Here is a 21,448-nt window from a genome sequence, read left to right as displayed (position 1 = left end):
CCAAATACAAAAACTTAATACAAAAGATGTAAAGTCTCATCTTTTTTAGTGGCTGAATAGTACTCCATAGAATACATATACCACAGCTTGTTAATCCATTCATGGGCTGATGGGCATTTAGGTTGTTCCCACATGTTGGCAATTGTGAATTGAGCTGTGATAAATAATCTAGTGCAAATGTCTTTATGATAAGATGAATTTTTTACTTATGGGTAGATACTTAGTAGTGGGAGTATGGGGTCAAATGGGAGATCTAATCTGAGATCTTTGAGGATTCTCCGTACTCTTTTCAAAGAGGCTGTATGAGTTTGCAATCTCACCAACAGGGTAAAAGTGTTCCCCTCTCTCCACATCCACACCAGCATTTGCAAATTTGGAACTTTGTGATGTGGGCTAATCTTACTGGAGTTAGGCAATATCTCAGAGTGGTTTTGATTGCATTTCTCTGATGATTGGGGACAATGAGCATTTTTTCACATGTTTAGTAGCCATTTTTCTGTCTTCCTTAGTCCTTAGAGAAGATTCTATTCATGTCTCTTGCCCAGTGATATATGGGATTGTTAGCTTTTCTTTTGTTGGTTAATTTGAGGTCTCTGAAGATCCTACATATCAAATCTTTGTCTTTTTCATAACATGCAAATATCCTTTGCCATTCTGAAGGTTGTCTACTTGCTTTAACTGTTGTCTTCTTCGCTGTACAGAAGCCTTTCAGTTTAATTAAATGGCATTTGTTAATTTTTATTGTTGTTGCAATTGTCATAGAAGTCTTCTTCACAAAATCTTTCCCTAGGCCAACACATTCAAGTGTTTTCCCCACACTTTCTTCAAGAATTTTTATTGTGTCATGCCTTAGATTTAAATCTTTTATTCATCTTGAATCAATTTTTATAAGAAGCGAGAGATGTGGGTTCCGTTTCTGTTTCTTACATGTGATTTTCCAGTTCTCCCAACAGTATCTATTAAATAGGGATTCTTTTCCCTAGTGCATGTTCTTGTTTGGTTTATCAAAGATCAGGTGGCAAAAAGATGTTGGTTTCATCTCATGGTATTCTATTCAGTTCCAAATGTCAACGTCTCTATTTCTGTGCCAATACAATGCTGTTTTGTTAACTTTGGACTTGTAATGTAGCCTAAAGTCTGGTAGGGTGATGCCCTCAGCTTTGTTTTTTTACTAAAAATTGCCTTGGCTATATGGGGCTTTGTCTGGTTTCAAACGCGATAAAGAATCATTTTTTCCAAATCTTGAAAGTAGATTTTGGTATTTTAATGGGGATTGCTGAATCTACCTTTTCAACACTCACCTAACTGTAATTTTATTCATAATAAGAACCTAAAAATAAGCATCCTTAGGGCCTGTCAGAAAGTGAATTCTTTTACATGGGGCACTACTGAACAGAAGCAGTCCCCTATTAAAATCAGATGACCTTTGGGTGGCGCCTGTGGCTCAAGGAGTAGGGCGCCGGTCCCATATGCCAGAGGTGGCGTGTTCAAACCCAGCCCTGGCAAAAAAAACAAAACAAAACAAAAAATCAGATGACCTTTGTATTTTCTCCCTTGCTTTTAATAGGACATTTTAAAACTATTAGAAATGTATGTGATTTATATTGTGAAAAGACCAAATTATTTGTATTTGTATAATATTCTCAATTATAATAGTAAAATAGTGGTATAAATATGAAGAAATCAAAAAATATAAAACAAGAGTAAAAAAATTATCCATATTTCATCTTCCAAATAATAATTGTAAGATTTTCACCAATCTACTTTAAATTACTTTTCTTTTAATTTATAATAAACTTTTAGTTTGGAATTGTTTTGGAACCGCAGAAAAGATGCAGGCAGTGCAGAGATTTGGCACACACCCCTACCCAGCCTCACAAAGAAGAAAGCAGCACTGAGACATAGCTGTTAGTTAAACCCAGACTCTGTTGGAATTTTTCTACGAATATCCTTTCTGGGTTTCAGGATCCGTCTGGGATACCACATTGCATCTAGCATTTCTTTAACATGGATTGGAATTTTGAATGTGTTGCACATGAAGTAATCCCTGATGTTGCAACTTAAGCATTTCTCTAAGATAAACCTTTTTAATTGTTAAAAATAGAAATAGCAATAATATTTTTCAGTCTTCTTGCTTAAAACCTGTAGTCCAATTCCTTTGCAAGGGAAGATGAAGTGTCTGGTGGTCTATAATGTCCAACCTTTGCCTCGTCGGTGTGTCTGGTGTGGCTGATTTACAAGGCTGTAATATGAGCATTGAAAGCCTGAAATGTAGAACTGGACCAACCAGCTCCTTCAAAATGAGGCTAACTTGAGCCTCTTAGCCAACAAGGGTGTGTCCCTTCCCAGAACAGAATCAGCAAGCTGCTGGGGTGATGATCTTTGACTTTCTCTCAGCATTTCTTTTTCTTTTCTTTTCTTTTCTTTTTTTGTGTTGCAAGAACTGGCTTCTGTTCAATTTCTGAAAAAGTGTTTAAAATTGAAGACAGTGAATTGACAACCAAATCTTTGAATCTTTTTCTTGTTAAGCTTAACGTTTTGGGAAACAGAAGAGCCAAGAGTCCAAATGTGGCCAAATGTGATAATGCATCTCTTCTGCAAACTCTTTCAGAGTTTGCTGGAGAGTGAGCTGGAGAGACACAGTTAATGAGTATATTGTAACACTGGAAAAGGGTAAATATGTTGAAAACTGGACGAGTTAGGGTAGCATTCTGAGTATTAGGGTCGTGAAGGATGAGAAAGGGGAAGAGATGCCTTTCTATCAATATTGCAAATAGGGAGGCCAAGCTAAGCCTTCTGCCTTCTGTTTGAAAACTTAGTAATTCCTTATATCTCAACTTTCTAATTTTTAGCTTTGCAGACACAGGTAGACATTTTTGAAATATATTCATCATGCTTGGGGAAATGTCTTTACTAACTGTTCCATATGAGTGGATGGCATTAGTTTTAATGTTTTATTTATTTATTTGAACTGTATCTTGCTATGATGACTAGGTGGGGCTGGGACTTCTAGGCACAAGAGATGCTCCTACCTCAGCTTTTCCAGTAGCTGGGACTATAGGCATCCCCCACTGCCTGTGTTACTTATTCTCTATAGGTCGAACTCCTAATAACTTGCATTGAGCAGCTGCATTTTGTTGTGGTGACATTTTCTTTCTTTTTTTTTTTTTTTAACTTTTTTTTTTTATTGTTGGGGATTCATTGAGGGTACAATAAGCCAGGTTACACTGATTGCAATTGTTAGGTAAAGTCCCTCTTGCAATCATGTCTTGCCCCCATAAAGTGTGACACACACCAAGGCCCCACCCCCCTCCCACCTTCCCTCTTTCTGTTCCCCCCCACACAACCATAATTGTCATTAATTGTCCTCATATCAAAATTGAGTACATAGGATTCATGCTTCTCCATTCTTGTGATGCTTTACTAAGAATAATGTCTTCCACGTCCATCCAGGTTAATACGACGGATGTAAAGTCTCCATTTTTTTTAATGGCTGAATAGTATTCCATGGTATACATATACCTGATTCAAGATGGATAAAGGACTTAAATTTAAGGCATGAAACAATAAAAATCCTCCAAGAAAGCATAGGAAAAACACTGGAAGATATTGGCCTGGGGAAAGACTTCATGAAGAAGACTGCCATGGCAATTGCAACAACAACAAAAATAAACAAATGGGACTTCATTAAACTGAAAAGCTTCTGTACAGCTAAGGAGACAATAACCAAAGCAAAGAGACAACCTACACAATGGGAAAGGATATTTGCATATTTTCAATCAGACAAAAGCTTGATAACTAGGATCTATAGAGATCTCAAATTAATCCACATGAAAAAAGCCAACAATCCCATATATCAATGGGCAAGAGACATGTGGTGACATTTTCTTTAAAACAATATTTCCATTTCTGAAGACTTAGAGAAAGAAAAGAAATAAGTTTACCTCCCAACAGACTCATCACTCACTGACCATAAATGCCTGAGGCAGGCACTCCAGAATGCCGGCTGGTAGGGGAGAGGAGGGAGAGTCTGACAGTGTAAATGCCTGAGGCAGGCACTCCAGAATACAGGCAGGTAGGGGAGAGGAGAGAGAGTCTGTCAGTGTAAATGCCTGAGACAGGCACTCCAGAATGCCGGCTGGTAGGGGAGAGGAGAGAGAGTCTGTCAGTGTAAATGCCTGAGGCAGGCACTCCAGAATGCCGGCTGGTAGGGGAGAGGAGAGAGAGTCTGTCAGTGTAAATGCCTGAGGCAGGCACTCCAGAATACAGGCAGGTAGGGGAGAGGAGGGAGAGTCTGACAGTGTAAATGCCTGAGACAGGCACTCCAGAATACAGGCAGGTAGGGGAGAGGAGAGGGAGTCTGACAGTGTAAATGCCTGAGGCAGGCACTCCAGAATACAGGCAGGTAGGGGAGAGGAGGGAGAGTCTGTCAGTGTAAATGCCTGAGGCAGGCACTCCAGAATACAGGCAGGTAGGGCAGAGGAGGGAAAGTCTGTCAGTGTAAATGCCTGAGGCAGGCACTCCAGAATACAGGCAGGTAGGGCAGAGGAGGGAGAGTCTGTCAGTGTAAATGCCTAAGGCAGGCACTCCAGAATACAGGCAGGTAGGGCAGAGGAGGGAGAGTCTGACAGTGTAAATGCCTGAGGCAGGCACTCCAGAATACAGGCAGGTAGGGGAGAGGAGGGATAGTCTGACAGCTACTAAGTATGTTCCCTGTGCAAACTCTGTCCTAGGCTCTGTAATGTGTTATCATTTCCCCTTTAAGAACCTTTGTAGCTGGGCATTGTTCTTTGTTTTAGATGAGAAAATTGAAACCCAGAGAGTCATTTCCTTCCTTCAGTAAGCTAAATATTTAATTGGGGAGAAATTAAAACAAGTTGATGCAAAATTTAAAATCATAATAAAATTACAGAAAAGTAAGTTTTTTACAATTCCCAAAGCACATCTCAATTATGGTTTGAGCTGATTTTTACAATACTTATCCTATGAATAGATATCATTATTCCCATTTATACAGATTAAAAAATATTTCAAAATTGAGTTTTGTCAAACTCATGATAATTGATAGGAAAGCTAAAGTTTCAATTCATTATTTACTAACTATAAATTCTGGGCTTTTTCAATGGTAGAAGATTTGCTTGCTTAATTTTTAAGTAAGACACCAGGTTTGAGAAAAATTATTTAGTTCTGGCAGGGCCCTGGGTGATGAGTCTTTGAGAAGGACACCATATTATGGCATTGTAGAATGTCTCAGTGGCAAGAGCGCTGAGAGATTGTGTGGTCCAAAGAGGTGATGTGGCTTTGATGATGGAGCAGACTTGGGCAAGAGGGCAGAAACCTCTGGTTATGGGAACGGCGAAGAAACAGGAAATAAAAGAAATTCAAGAAAAGCCACCTTTACATTAACCCCTTTCTCTTCTAAATTGGCAGGGGGGTGCAAGTACTGATCTGTTTCAGAGTTCTTGCAAGCTCAGGCCTCCCTGCCCCTGCCCCCTTTGTGTTCAGTCTGTTTGAGGTGGGTAGCTGGGCAGAGTGCTGGGAACTGCTTCTTGACAGCACCTGGAGGCCGCTGGGAAGTCTGAGTACAGCCAGGCCTGGAGCAGCCTCTGTGGATTGGAGATACGATGTTTTAGGGAAATAGTGCACTCTCATGTACTTTTAAAATATGTTGTTTTACACTTATATGGATAAAGAGTCAAAAATTTATTAAGGATTTTGTTATAGAAAAAATTTACTATATAAATGAGGGCTTGAAGTTTAATTGTTAAAGAGTCCAGAAATCATGGAAACTGTTTTGTTTTATTTTATAAAACCTCTTCTCCCTAAAGAATTAATTTGATTTCACGTGTATCAAATTGGGTTTTATGATTGGGTTTTCAGGAATTGGATTTAATGATTGGGTTTTCAAGAATTATTTGGAAAATTTGATTGCTGTTTTTATGTCTGTTTTCTTCCCTGCATTGTTCCATGGATTTTTTTTTTTTTTTTTGTATTCTTTAGACACCGAAAGTTTGTAAATAATGGTCACTAATATCAGTCTAGGAACTCATAGTCTAGGGAGAGAAACAGTTAAAGAAACAATTATATGTACAGTAAAACATATTTCAATGCAAAGTGTAGTGGAATCAAATATTTAGCAGAATCTTTGGAGAAAGTTCCTATTTGATCTGAGTCTTGAAAGATGTATAGAATTTCTTCAGATAGAAAGGTAAAGAATATTTGGTCAGAGGGAACAGCGGATACACAGTCATGGAAGCATGAAACGTGAGCTCTCATTCTGAGGGACCTTTAAGTATAACATGGGGCTGGGGGTAGGACTGCAGCAGGACTGTGAGGGTGGGCTGGGCAAGGGTGTGGAGGATGTGGTTTGCATGTCAAGAAGACACACTGAGGGAATTATAAACATTAGAAAGACAAAATCAAATTTGGGTTGAGAAAGATAATTCAGAGGAAATGCAAATGATGGACTAGGAATTGAAGAGAGATACAACCTGGTAGACTAATGTGATTGTCAAGTATGGGGAGGGTAAAGACCTGAACTTTAGTTCTTATCATTCTCTCTCTCTCTGTCTCTCTGTCCCTCTCAACATCATCCTTTGTCTATATTCGTGTGCTGTTAATTTTGTCTGGGACATTCCTATCAGTCCTTTTCCTTCTGATTTTTATTCAAATGTTACCCTCCAGGAAAGCCATCTTGATTGGATCAAATACCTGGCTTGGGCACTGTATCTTCCTTGCAGTTGTACCTTTACATCTGTTAGTGTGATACAGAGTAGTGACTGTTTCTTCCACTGGATTGGAAACTCCATGGTGGAAGGAATTATTTCTACTTTTGTTTGCTATCCTTAGCACAGCAGTTGGCGTAGATTAAGTGAATGAAATGAATACAAGATGGAATCTTAAGAGAACAAAAGTGGAAAATTAAAACCATGTGAACTCAATTATTAGTTGAATTCCAAGATGGAGGAGAGAGGAAGCAGGCAGTTTGCATCTTAGGCCCCTCAGAGGGTAGATATGGACCCATTAAGAAAGCAGAGAGAGGAGGTGAGTGTACCTGAGGAACTGGATGTGAGGCATGTTGAATTTGAAATATTATTATGGCACCCAATAGAAATATCAAGGGGAAGTTGAAGATGTAGATGCTGGTGTGCAATTTATGGGTAACTTTATACAGTCATTCAAATGTATTTCTATTTTGGGCTTTACCTTCCTTGACACCATGTTGGTCTGAGTGTAGTATCGTGAAGTCACTGTTGTCCTTCCCAGGCAAGTTCATGCTATTCAGTGCTTTCTGAGGATGTGCGATTTTTAAAATTTTTAATTTATTTTACTTATTTAGTTCTTTTACATGGCTTCCAAAATTATTTTATTTATTGTTATTGATAACTATTCGCTGTACATATTTTCAGGGTACATGTGATAATTTGACAACATTTGTATAGTCAAATCAGGGTAATTGAAACAGCCAGCACCTTGAATATTTATTTTTTCTTTACCATAGGAACATTCAAATCATTTCTAAGTATATATTATTAGTACACTGAACTATTCTCAAATAAATCAATGAAGTCTTGGCAAAACACAATACGATGACTCCAGTATTAAATTAATAATTTTAAATTAAAATATTTGACCAATAGTAAATTGGAGCAACATTAAGTAAAGATGATTTTATTTTTTCACTCTTTGTGCCTATGAGGAAAAGCCAAAGTTAACTATTTTACATTTCCTGCATTGCTTTAGGCATATGACATAACTGAATTGTTGGACATGGACCAATTAATGCTTAAGACTCTCTCTATGTGCTGGTGCTCACACACATAGAAGTACACAGTAAATCATCTCCAATCTTTTTTATTACTCCTATCAGCTATATATATTTTTTCTATTCTATCTACTTGTATTATTTATATTCCATTGACTTCTTTCTGTTACTGTTTATGAAAGTAAAAAACAATCCCCCTTTCTTACTTTCTCTGGGCCATTATAGTGCTGCCATCTTTTTGAATTTCTCGGAATTAAAAGCTAGTTTTTATTATTAATTTTAATTGTCTTTGAAACACACACAAGCCTTGGTCAACACTTTTTAATTCTTCTTCACAGTTTATCTTGGATGCTCCATCTATGTAACTGCATTTGAGACCAGGCCATCTTCATCTCACATCGTTCACCAGTCAATAATGGAGACCTTTGCTGTTATTTTCCCTTCTTGGCAGCTTTCTGCACGTATCCACATATAGGTGATCTTTCTCTAGCACAACGTATGTCAAGCAGACCATTCCTGAGACTGAGAATTTGTATTTTTAAAACATTTTTTCTAGTAGGCCAAATATATACCTCTCACTCTAGCTGTCTAGGAATTCTTCTTCTTAAACTCTCAACTTTTATTGCTTTCATAAGTCAATCTGCTGGTTGTTGATCAAATAAAATGTGCTGCTAAATTCTTTCTACTTTCTACTGCTAAATTCTTGTATTCCTGTTCAGTGGAAATATTTATACAATACTTTGCTTTCCTAATTTCTTCATAAATCTATGTTGACTTTTAGGTCAATATTTAGGTCTTTAAGTTTTTTCCATGGTTTGGTTTTTCATGCCACTGATTTTTTTCAAAGCTAGTTTAAGAAAAATCAAGCATCTAAATTTTCATGACTTACAATTGCTAACTGATAATGTATGCAGAAATAAGAGGTGTTGGCTTCAAGGAATTCTCCTCTTTAAAAACTTGGTTCGGCACATAAGATTTCAGAAGAAATATCAAAGAGATGAGAGAAAGTACATTTCACCCAGACTGAAGAGCTGGGAGAAGCTTCTTGAATGGGTGGGTGACGTTAGCAGGTGTGGGTCCCGTGGACAGGGCAGGTCTAATGCGAAAAGGTCTGTGTGTGATGTTTTTTGTGGGAACCACACATGATCCGTAGGAATTGCATTATTTATGGTATTGCATTATTTAGCTTGTTAAGATAATATATAATAAACCACGTTCCAGTATGAAAGGGTTCAGTTACAGCAAAAAAAAAAAAAAAAAAATACAACAGAGATTAGCAATTCTCTAAACTAATTCTCTAATCAGATCCCTTTTTCTGATTAAATGGCATTTAGATATTACACTTCAACAGGTGGCTTTTCAAACTGGAAATAAGTTTGCCACATAGAAAATACTTAAATGTGTCCAGGCGGGCTGGTGGAGGGAGGGGGCCCTGCGGCTTTGGAGTCCCGCGCTTCCTCAGGGCGCGGACGCGATGCTGGCTGCAGCGGGTCGGGCTGTGGGTCAGGCAGGGATGTGACGGGCGGCGCCCTCGCCTCACCTTCAGTCCTCCCGCCTGTAAGTCTGTGGGTGACCCGCAGCGGGCCGAGGCCGAGGAGGCAACGAGACCTCCTCACGATTCTGTCCAGTTTTAAGAACAAATGTACCCTATAGCTCATGGAAGAAAAAACACAAATCAAGACATTTTGGGGTTCCAAGTTGCCAGAGTATGGAACAAAATCTGTCAGAAGTACATTGCAATCAATGCCAAATGGGACACCTGTTAATTTATTAGGAATTTCCAAGAATAGTAATGTCAAAAGTTACATCAAAAATAATGGCTCTGATTGTCCATCATCCCATTCATTTAATTGGAGAAAAACAAATAAATACCAACTTCGTGCACAAGGTGCTAAAGAGCCCAGCAATACTCAGAATTCACATGATAAATATGCTTCTACTCAAGGAATGTTTGATAAAAATGGGATAAAGGGGGGTTTGAAAAGTGTTTCTTTACTCACATCAAAGTTAGCAAAGCCATCCACTATGTTTGTGTCATCAAGAGAAGAGTTAAACCAAAAGTCTTTTTCTGGACCATCTAATTTGGGTAAATTCACCAAAGGCACGTTATTAGGAAGGACTTCATATTCTTCAGTCAGTGCTCCAAAATCGCAATTGAATGGATTTTATGGAAACCGATCAGCTGGTGGCATGCAACAGCCCAGAGCAAACTCCAGTGCCACCAGAAGCAGTTCTGGAGAAAGCTTAGCACAATCCCCAGACAATATTAAATCTATTAGTTGCGGAAAAATGGTAAGGCCACAAAGTTTTTCACATTCCATTCCGAATTCATTCCTTCCACCTTCATCTATAACCAGATCACATTCCTTTAATAGAGCTGTAGACATAACAAAGCCTTATCAGAACCAACAGCTATCCATTAGAGTGCCTCTACGGTCAAGCATGCTAACAAGAAATTCCCGACAGTCAGAAGTACTCAATGGGAATGAACATTTGGGGTATAGATTTAATAGGCCTTATGCTGCTGGTGGAAAGAAGCTGGCTTTACCAAATGGCCCAGGTGTAACTTCCACTTTAGGTTACAGAATGGTTCATCCTTCTCTCTTGAAATCCAACCGACCTCCATTTTCTGGGACTATCACAGTTGATGGAAATAAAAATTCACCTGCTGATACATGTATAGAGGAAGATGCTACAGTTTTGGCTAAGGACAAAGCTACTAATAAGGACCAAGAACTAATTGAAAATGAGAATTTTAGAACAGAAAATGACCAGACAGTGAAACATGATGCTAAAATTAGGTACCTGAGTGATGATGTGGATGACATTTCTTTGTCGTCTTTGTCACAAAGACTTTAGTGATGATTTTATAGACATAGAAGACTCCAACAGAACAAGAATAACTCCAGAAGAAATTTCTCTCAAAGAAGAAAAACATGAAAATGTACCACCACAGGATCTATTTGATGTTTCCAAGGAAAATGAAAAATCCTTCAGTAAAACCAATGAATGGATTGATATAAGGGTCTCTGACAGGAGTGAATGTATGAAACATCCTTCTGGGAATAACCAGACACAGACTAGTTCTTCGCTTCAACTCTCTCCCTCTGATAGTTCTGATGGAATATACATGTGGGATGAAGAGGGCTTGGAACCTATTGGAAATGTCCATCTGGTCGGGAGCTATGAGTCTTCTGAAATGAACAGCATAGATATTCTGAATAATCTTGAATCATGTGACCTTGAAGATGATGACCTTATGCTTGATGTGGATCTGCCTGAGGATACACATCTTGAAAATGTGGAGTGTGACAAAATGAACCACTTTGACCAACCAGACAGAAATGTTCGGCAGTCCCAGGAAGGATTTTGGAAAAGGCCACCCCAGAGGTGGAGTGGACAGGAACATTACCACCTCAGCCATCCCGATCACTATCATCACTGTGGAAAAAGTGACTTGAGTAGAGGCTCTCCATATGGAGAATCTCCCATGGGTCATTTTGAAAGCTATGGAGGGACCCCTTTTTTCTAAGCTCAGAAGATGTTTGTAGATGTACCAGAAAATACAGTGATACTGGATGAGATGACCCTCTGACACAGGATTGCACTGCTGTAAAAACTCAGTTACTCAAACTGAAACGTCTCTTGCATCAACATGATGGAAGTGGTTTATTGCATGATGTTCAACTATCATTGCCATCCTAGTCCAGAACCAGAAGATGGTGACCAAATATATAAGAATGAAGATTTATTAAATGAAATAAAACAACTTAAAGAAGAAATAAAGAGAAAAGATGAAAGGATTAAACTATTAGAACATCAGCTTGCAACTCAGTATAACACTACCAAAAATCTAAAGAGGAAAAATACAGGCGTGCTGATAAATATACCCAAACACCCTGGAGAAGAATTCCTCTTCAAGTACTACAGCCTTCCGGCAGCCTTCCCAGACCCACAGACTATCCTGGGAAAACTAATAAAGCCGCAACCTATCGAGGCCCACAGTGAATGCACAACCCAGGGCGTGCGTCAGGGCATTGCTCTTATGGACGAAAGAAGAAACACGGCTTGCAAGAAGAAAGCAATTATGGTTTAGAAGACCAGCCATTTTCGTTAAGCCCAAAATTCTCGATGGATATGGCTAAAAGTACATGTTCTGAAGGAACTTGAACATGACTGTGGGTGCTCAAGAGCCTTATCATTTGGCAAATAATCAAATAAATGACATGCAGTTTGTACCTACTTCCCTTCAGACACCTTCGCAGTCAAGTACAGTGGACCAGGTTAAGAGAGTTGGAAGAAATCAGTCTCTGCCAGTGGGCTATTCATCTCAGCCCAAGTCCTTGCAGCTTTTAAAGCCATCCAACCTCAAAGCACTCAACCTAGACCTCCCATTCGATCCTGCAATCCCATTACTGGGCATCTACCCAGAAGGAAAAAAATCCTTTTATCATAAGGACACTTGTACTAGACTGTTTATTGCAGCTCAATTTACCATTGCCAAAATGTGGAAACAGACTAAATGCCCACCAACCCAGGAATGGATTAACAAGCTGTGGTATATGTATACCATGGAATACTATTCAGCTATTAAAAAAAATGGAGACTTTACATCCTTCGTATTAACCTGGATGGAAGTGGAAGACATTATTCTTAGTAAAGCATCACAAAAATGGAGAAGCATGAATCCTATGTACTCAATCTTGATATGAGGACAATTAATGACAATTAAGTTTATGGGGGGGAAGCAGAAAGAGGGATGGAGGGAGGAGGGTGGGGCCTTAGTGTGTGTCACACTTTATGGGGGCAAGACATGATTGCAAGAGGGACTTTACCTAACAATTGCAATCAGTGTAACTGGCTTATTGTACCCTCAATGAATCCCCAACAATAAAAAAAAAAAAAAAGCCATCCATCTTGAATTCTTTGGTACCTCCTCCAGTTTCTGAATCATCTCCAAGTAGGACTCCCACTTGTAAGAAGTCACCGATAGTCACAACATGTAATTCGACAAAACTTCAGCCAATATCTAGTCAAACAAATCTTGCAAATAATCCAAATCTGAAAGCAACGAAGCTCCGTCTTCCTTCAGGCTCTTTCAAACAAAAACAAATAAGCAGCCCCCAACTCGAGCCTCAAAGCTTCCAGGCCAAGACAAGTATCCCAAGGCCACTAACACAATGAAAAGAAATGCAGACTTCGAATGGCAGTTTGCATTCTGGAGACTGTTTGGCCTCTAATCGATATTCTCGTCTTCCTAAACCAAAGGTACATTAAGTATGTAGCCATCACCTACCAATTGGTTTTTAAAAAACTATTCTGTAATAGCTTTATGTGCAGTTTGCTACAAAGGTGGAGGTTCCATGAAAAGCCTGCAAATCTTAAAATTAAAATGTGGAAGCTTCTACTAGTTTGGCTCTTCCATTTTATATCCTGGTTGAAGTACATGCCATTTGAACATACTTGTCTCAGGTAAACATAAAAGTTTGCTGACCCATTAAAAAGGCCTGCCATAGGCTCTAATCATGTCATCCATCTGTCTGCAGATTAGAAAATGCATAATATTCTACTTAGCAGGCAAGACATGTGCTTTGCTGGTTTAGTCCTGTTAAGGTCTGTGTTTATTGTGGTTGTTAGAACTTCACCTCTTTTCACTGTCCCTCCTGTCTCCATAGTAGAATATGGCTACTATTTTAAAGATGCAGTGATAATGGAAGATGATGGTCTGGTAAGCAGAGTTCTGGCCAGTGTTTGTGTATTTAAAAGGTCTATGCAAAAGCTTTGTGATGAATAAAGGAGATTAGGCTTTTAATGGAAAAAAAAAAGAAAAGAAAAGAAAATACTTAAATGCTAGTCTAGTTGTGAATTGTTGAATTTTAGCATATCAAATATTGACCAATAGAAAATTATTTTTGCCCTTATTCTTATTTTAGGAATTTTTATTTTTGAAAACTATTTTTAACATCAGTATAATATTTTGTTTTTAGAAATATTTTACATAAAGCTTATTCTTATGAGTAAATTTTCTTATGATGCAATGAGGTATTTTAGTAAGATTATCAGTGTTTTACACATAGTATATCATCATCAGAAATATATATATGTATATATATTCAGAAATTATGGAATAGACCAATGGATGACTAGTATGAGCTTCAGTGAGTGTAATCTAAACACTGTTACTGAACTGTGAATTTGATATTCCATTTTCTCCTCTCAAGAGCAGTTTTTGAAATAAACTTTTCTCTCCAAAGCTCATTTTCTTCTGAAGGTTGGATTTCTGCTACTACAAGGTAGAACAGGCCATTGCTTTTCAATGTGTAGGTTGTGACTAGGGTTTAATTGGGCTGCAGAATTTTCCTATCAGTTGGGTAGTGTCAAGTCATCACTCATTAGGTAAACCTTTTTCTGACTAAATGGAATATTTAAGTCTCTGGTTTAGTCCATTCAGGCTGTTATAACAAAACACCATAGACTGGGTGGCTTATAAATAAAAATTTGTTTCTCATAGTTCAGGGGGCTGTAAAGTCCAAGACCAAGATGTGTCTGGTAAGGACCTGCTTCCTGGTTCATAGGTGGTAACTTCTTGCTATGTTCTCACGTGGCAGAAAGGGCACACTGGCTCTCTGGGGGCCATACAGATCCCATGCTGAGGGCTCTGCTCTCATAACCCAAAGCCCTACCTCCTAATACTGTTAACCTTGGGGATTAGGTCTGAGCATATGAATTTGGGGAGATACAAACATTCAAACCATAATATTCTCCTACTGAACTATTGGGAAGAACAGTCAGGGAAAGGGTTATTTGAAATAGGAAGTCGTGTATTCTAGTATTTCTTTGGCCATTACCAGCTTTACTTGGGCCACATGCTCTCACAGCAGCCTTTCATTAGGTTAACACTACTACAACTACTAATAATAGCCAAGACTTACCATGTCTATACTACATATATACCATAGATAGTGCTAAGTATTTCTCATGCATTACCTCATTTAATCTTTATAATATACATATAAGCAAAAAAGGAAAGATGTAAAGTTTGGAAGTAATTTGACTCATCAACCTCCTTCCCTCTCTTGACATGGAGAAAAGATTATTTTTTAAATTTAATTTTTATTAGATCATAACTGTATACCTTTATGGGGTACAATGTGATCATTTGGTATACAATGTGGAAGGCTTAAATCAAACTGGTTCACATAACCATTACCTCCTTGGATTAGAGCTTTTAATGCTCAGATTGACCCTTGTATTTCTCACATAACATGGTGTCTTGTGAATAGTAATTAATTAAGAAGGATTTGTGAGGGAAATAGGAACACTTTTAAAATAGGTTTAACATGGCTGCTGTAGGTACTGTGCCATTTGTGCTTTGGCTGCTTTGCAATTCCTTGTTTTCAGGCTGTCCTCACCCACAGTGACTCTTCCTGTTATGATGTTTTTTCCTTTCTCCTAGTGGGAGAGGGTATCCCATAGTAGCTGCGCCCATGGTCATTATCTCCCCCGGGGCATAAGCAGGGCTGAATTTGTTTTAGAAGATCAGTAAAAAAAAATATGCAGAGTAGACCAAAATGCTCTGCTCCGATCAAAATGACCAGATGAACATTAAAAATTCTGCCAGGAAAGCTTTATGCCTATAAAGGATTTGTACGTAAACTTTTAAAACATGCAAGTTTAGATTGGTGTTCCATGTTTTTCACAGATATTTACAACCTCCCTCCCACCCCCCACAATGGATTCAACAGAAAGTGTATTTAATTTGCTTTTATCTTAAAGCATTTCTGTTTAATACAATTGCTATTGATTCCCCTTGAATACTCCCTGGCATATTCCACATGTAATATGTAGTAGGTCATGTGAATTGAATAGCTTTATGAATTAAACTGTTTCATGGGTGTCTCCCATTTTATTTTAAAGAGATATTCTATCTCTCTTTCCCTCACTGGTCCAAAATATTTTAACAGAAAGCCTGACTTTGGCTCCAGAGTGAAGTAAGCAGGGTTTAAAATCCGGTCTTGTCACATCCTGTCCCTGAGGTCCTGGACAAACTACATTTGCTAAGCCTTAGTTTCCAACACCCAATATTTAGGATTCTTGTGGGGACAAGGGGGCAGTGTGTGTGTTCAGCCTCAGTACACTGCCTGTATTGACATCTGCTCAAGAAATGTCAGCAATTATTTTCACTTTTGGTAGTGTTAAGGGTAATATTTTCAGTAGCATTAAGTCATTATTTAAAGTTAGATTTTTTTTTTTTTGGTAGAGACAGAGTCTCACCTTATCGCCCTAGGTAGAGTGCCGTGGCCTCACACAGCTCACAGCAACTTCCAACTCCTGGGCTTAGGCGATTCTCTTGCCTCAGCCTCCTGAGTAGCTGGGACTACAGGCGCCCACCACAACACTCAGCTAAAAAGTTAGATTTTTTAAAATAATAAATTGTTTTAAAATGATCTGTAAGTTTAACTGTTTCATGCATTTGGTAGACTTGAATATCAAATGGTAAAACTTGTTTTCTATACTGCCACATAGAGCTTTTAATGCTCTGATTTGTTGCAAAACAAATTAGGTTAAAATGTACAGAGGAGTCACACACTGAGACACATCTCATACCCCCAATGAATCCCCAACAATAAAAAAAGTATACTAATATATTATCTAAAAACAAATGTCGAGAACATTCTTAATATAGCAATCTCATGATTTGACAAATTAATAACTTTCCTCATAGTGTAAGACCTAACTTAAGAAATCAAACTAGTTTTAAATAAGATGACATATCACACATCAAATAAACGTTATTCCACTAAAAAAAAAAATAAATAAGATTTCTGAGTAGCAATCATGTCACCAAAATGGAAACCTTGTAGCAGGCAGGCAAAGCAGTTCATAACACTAGCACACGTCATTGGTAGGAAAAAGATGATTTCCTCAAATCCCTTCCATGTGGGAATTACTAAATAAAAAAGAAAGGTACAGATGATATGCTTACTATATTCAACAGCACATGTTTTCTAACATGCATGAATTTTAAGCATATATATAAAATCAATGGGCAAATCAACTTCAGAATAATACCACACAAGCAATGGTAAAAGTCAGATTGATTTAGTGTTTCTGGATGAATGGGTTGGTAGTTTTGTGTTTTCTGTCATCTAGTTCCTTTCCTATTTTTACTTAAGTACATAAAATGATATATTTTTGTTTTTCAGCCACTCAAGACTGCTTGCAACTGATTGCAGATGGTGACACACCCACTATACAGAAAGGTATTGAAACAGCCCCAACACTTTGTCTAGTTAGAACTTTTTCAGCTTCAAATGTCTGAAGCTTCATTTCTAAAGATGGCGTTTGAACTGCATCTCCAGTCAACTGCCTCACAAAACATTAGTGTAACACAACAAATTTATTCAAAATAACAAAGGAATAAATATTCAGAGTAAAGTAATAATTTAATAATCAGAATGACCGTATAAGCACTAATATTTAGACATTTTGAATAATTGGCATGCAACAAAATAAAATCAATTCTAAATCAAACTTAATTTTTTTCTTTAGAAATCATTTTATTTTCTAGAATAATTGAAGACCATCTTCACAAATATTAATTCTCCTGTTATTTTTCAGTTGTAAAAATCATAACAGGGTGAAGAGGAAACTGTGAACAGATCATAAAAAATGATTATTTTGCTAACTAGCCAATGTCAAATTAATGATTCATAATTTACCATTTACTTACAGAGGTAGAATGTTTTAAAGTTTTCAGTTATTTGATGCTTTCTTCATAGCTTTAATTATAGACAAACAGCATTTTCTGTAATAATGACCTGAAACCAGGCTCATGGAGAATAAACTTTTAAGGCCATTTCCCAAATATATCACCCAGACTACTCATCCAGAGAAATGGCCCGTGAAATATGACTTTGCCTGTCAAATAAATTTGGAAACACAAAATCACAGTCACGAGGCCCATTAACCAAGTGTTAATCTGAGACGTCCACCTCTAAAAGACACTGTTAAAAACTTCATTTCACCAAGTTTTCACAAGTTCATGTGACTATGCCACTCCAGCATGTCTCAACATATTCCTGATAGCAAAATACTATTTTGGGAAATGTTTCTCTATAGCTGTTTATTGAAGATAACTGGTGAACAAAATGTACTAGAAAAGAACCATTCATTCTTTCACTCAGACATTCATTTATTTATTTTACATGTATTAATTAACATGCAATATCTCAAATGCTGCGTGAGCACTGGATAGCAGAAAATAAAACATGTCCAGGTGCTCCTCATCCTACACTGAAAACATCACCTAGGTTGAACATGCATTGATAGGCCTAACCTTCTGAGCATCACAGCCAATCCCGGCATAGCCTCAATGTGCACAGCACACTTTATTAGCTGGCCCAAATCATCTGACACAAGGCCTACTTTATAATACAGCATTGATGGTCTCATGCAATGTTTCAAACATTGTGCTATAGTACAGCTTCTCCTGAGTGTGTGTGGCTTTCACACCACCATAAAGTCAAAAATTTGGCAATCAAACCATCACAAGTCTGGGATCATCTGCACCTTTTCCTATTTTGATGAAACTTACCTTTTCATGAGGAGAAAACAAAAAAAACACCTTCAAATGAACGAGCAAAGTGTAGAAAGTGCAATGAAATGCTGTGGAGGGGAACAGCAGAGCAGGCAGGGATGGGGGAATTTGGGGTCATGACCCACACAAAGGAGTTCAAGGGTGTCAAGAGGTTAAGTTAGGCTATCAGGAATGAGTCAAGCAAATCACAGATGATGAGGCAAATGCCTCGGTAATGTTTCCCTGGAGTGCTATTTGCATCTGTATTTTTCTCTGTGACTACCCTAAATGAACACATACCGAACTATTCAAAAATCAATTGTTATTTATTGCTCTGCATCTTCCAAAAATCATGATTGCAACATTTAATAGGAAGCAAACTATTTCCTCAGAAATAAAATAAATCCAGAAGAAGCTCTTAAGGACTAAATATAAGATTTATTTTATGCATCTGGCAAAAAGTAAAATGCTGTAAAATCACACAAAATGATGCAGCTGCTATTCTCAGCTGCTATGAGTGCCCAGCTGTACAGTGTGTTGGGCTCTCCCAGGAGTGGTCACTGCTTCCCACTGAGGCACAGGGGCTGACCTGCACTGCTGGCACGGTTGGGAGATACGAGTTGGCCTTGCAATGCAGGAGAACCTCTTGAGTAGTACAGAAATATTAATGTGCACAGACATTTTAGCAGGGAGGAAGTGGTAGATTTCATTTTGATAAGAAAGGTTGTACTGAATAAAACACTTTTACGTACACAAGTCTATAAGGAGCCTTTTGTGGAAGATGATAATATATTGGCACATTATACTATAAAATAAATTATCATCTTGTTGCATGATATGTAGTGCTAGGTCCTGAACTGAATCATGATACATGTTTCAGAGGATGGAGGTTCATGGGAGAGGGGCTATGTTCATCTGATATTTGGAATTTCCATCATTGCTCTGCCCTGTGTTTTTGACCAGGCAGTGAGGGCAACCGTGAGCTATACAAAATATCAATAGTAAAAGGCAACAGGAACCTGTTAGGGTATGGACTCAGGTCTTTCCTGTTGGTTTGTTTTTTTTTTTAATTTTAACTTTTGTATATGTAGTACATTTACATGTTGCAAACAAATTAAAAAAGCACAAAAAGTGCGGATTGAAAACTCCTGCCCCCTTCCCACCCCAATCACTCCTACCACATTCAAGTTTCTTATGTAGAATTCAGGATTCTATGTAAACACAAACATATTACAATGTAGTTCTCATTTCCCCCTTTCTTAAACTAAAGCTAACATACCATACTTGAAATACATAAGATTTGAAAACAAGATTATGACCTGCTTTCTTTAACAGTGTATGTTGTATTTTGATGTCTGCACAGGAGTTCCTCATTATTTTAAAAAGTTGTATAGTATTGCACTGTGTGAATATAGTTTATTTAATCAGTCACCTACCAAGAAACTTCGTGGTGACAATCTTTTGCAATGACAGTGTTTCAAAAAATAAAGGCATACATTCATAATTCCTCATATGTCAGCATGTGTGGGGGGTAGAGTTTGAATTTTTACAATTATTGCCAAGTGGTTATATAGAGATTATAAAACATCAAACTGTCACCAGCAATAAAAGAATATTACATGAAAAGCAGTACCTCTTAATTAGCTTTCTTTTTTTTTTAGTTATGTAATTTTATTTATTTATTTACTTATTCATTTATTATTACAGTTTAATGTGAGGGTACAAACAACTAGGTTACAATATTTGCATTTGGTAGGTAGGGTCTCTCTTGTAGTTGTGTTCTATACCCCAAAAGTGTGCCATATACCCTTGCATTGTGCCTATTAAGTAGAAGCAAACCAATCCCCTCCCCTCATCCCCTCACCCCCCTCTCTCAGACTTCCTCCCCAAAACTTGAATTGAATTGAGTTTTTCTCCTATGTGGGTATGTATTAGTTCATCTCCTGACTTTATATTGGTATTGTGTTCATTAGATATTGCTTTCCCATTCTTATGATGCTTTACTAAGAATGTGTTTCAACCCCATCCAGGTTAATACAAAAGATGTAAAGTCATCATCTTTTCTTAAATCATATAGTATTCCATGATACACATATGCCACAGTTTGTTGACCAATTCCTGGGTTGATGGGGCGTTTGGGTTGTTTCCACATCTTGGCAATTGTAAATTGAGTCATGCTAAACAATTCTGGTGCAAATATCTTTATGATAAAATGATGTTTTTTCCTTCTGGGTAGACACCTAGTAATGGGATTGTGGGATCAAATGGGAGGTCTAATGTAAGTTCTTTGAGGATTCCCCATATTTCTTTCAACTTCTCCCAAGCTGTATGAGTTTGCAGTCCCACCAACAGTGTAAAGGTGTTCCCCTCTCTCCACATCCGCACCGACATCTACAACTTTGGAACTGTGTGATCTTCCTGGGGTTTGGTGATATCTCAGGGTGGTTTTGATGTGCATTTCTCTGATGATTAGGGATGCTGAGCATTTTTTCAAGTATTTGTCAGCCATTCGTTTGTTTTCCTCAGAGAAGGTTCTATCCATGCCTCTTGACCAGTATGACGTATGGGATTGCTAGCTCTTCTTTTGTTGATTAATTTGACTTCTCCAGAAATCCTAGTTGTCAAGCCTTTGTCCGATTCATAACATGCAAATATCTTTTCCCGTTCTGAAGGTTGGCTATTTGCTTTAATAGTTGTGTCCTTACCTGTACAAAACCTTTTCAGTTTAAGTCTCATTTGTTTATATTTGTTGTTGTTTCAATTGTCCCTGAAGTCTTTTTCATAAAATCTTTCTCCATGCTGACATCCTCAAGAGTTTTATCCACACTTTCACTTTCTTTCTTTTTATTGTTTCATGTTTTAGATTTAAATCTTCTATCTATCTTCAGTCAATTTTTGTAAGTGGCGAAAGGTGCTGGTCCAATTTCAGTCTTTGACATGTGGTTATCCAGTTTCCCCTGCACCATTTACTGAATGGGGAATATTTCCCCCACTGTATGGTTTTATTTGGTTTGTCAAAGATCAGATGGTTATAAGAGACTTGTTTCATCTCTTGGTTTTCTATTTGTTCCCATATGTCTCTGCCTCTGTTTTTGTGCCAATAC

At 37.8% G+C, this 21,448-nt stretch overlaps 1 protein-coding gene and 1 pseudogene across 1 annotated transcript in view; both read left to right on the top strand.

Moving 5' to 3' along the window:
- TNFSF13B (TNF superfamily member 13b) overlaps positions 1–21,448 on the top strand; it is a 54,597-nt gene that overhangs the window by 14,324 nt on the left and 18,825 nt on the right. Inside the window, exon 4 of the mRNA XM_053564115.1 lies at positions 16,972–17,028. Within this exon, the coding sequence (XP_053420090.1) occupies positions 16,972–17,028 (57 nt within the window). The remainder of the gene's footprint in view (positions 1–16,971; positions 17,029–21,448) is intronic.
- LOC128566577 (serine-rich coiled-coil domain-containing protein 2-like) lies at positions 9,379–13,042 on the top strand (annotated as a pseudogene).

Source organism: Nycticebus coucang, chromosome 15, assembly GCF_027406575.1.
Source record: "Nycticebus coucang isolate mNycCou1 chromosome 15, mNycCou1.pri, whole genome shotgun sequence".
NCBI lineage: Eukaryota > Metazoa > Chordata > Mammalia > Primates > Lorisidae > Nycticebus > Nycticebus coucang.
Note: the sequence above shows the minus strand (reverse complement) of the source record. Positions and strands in the feature narration are given on the sequence as shown.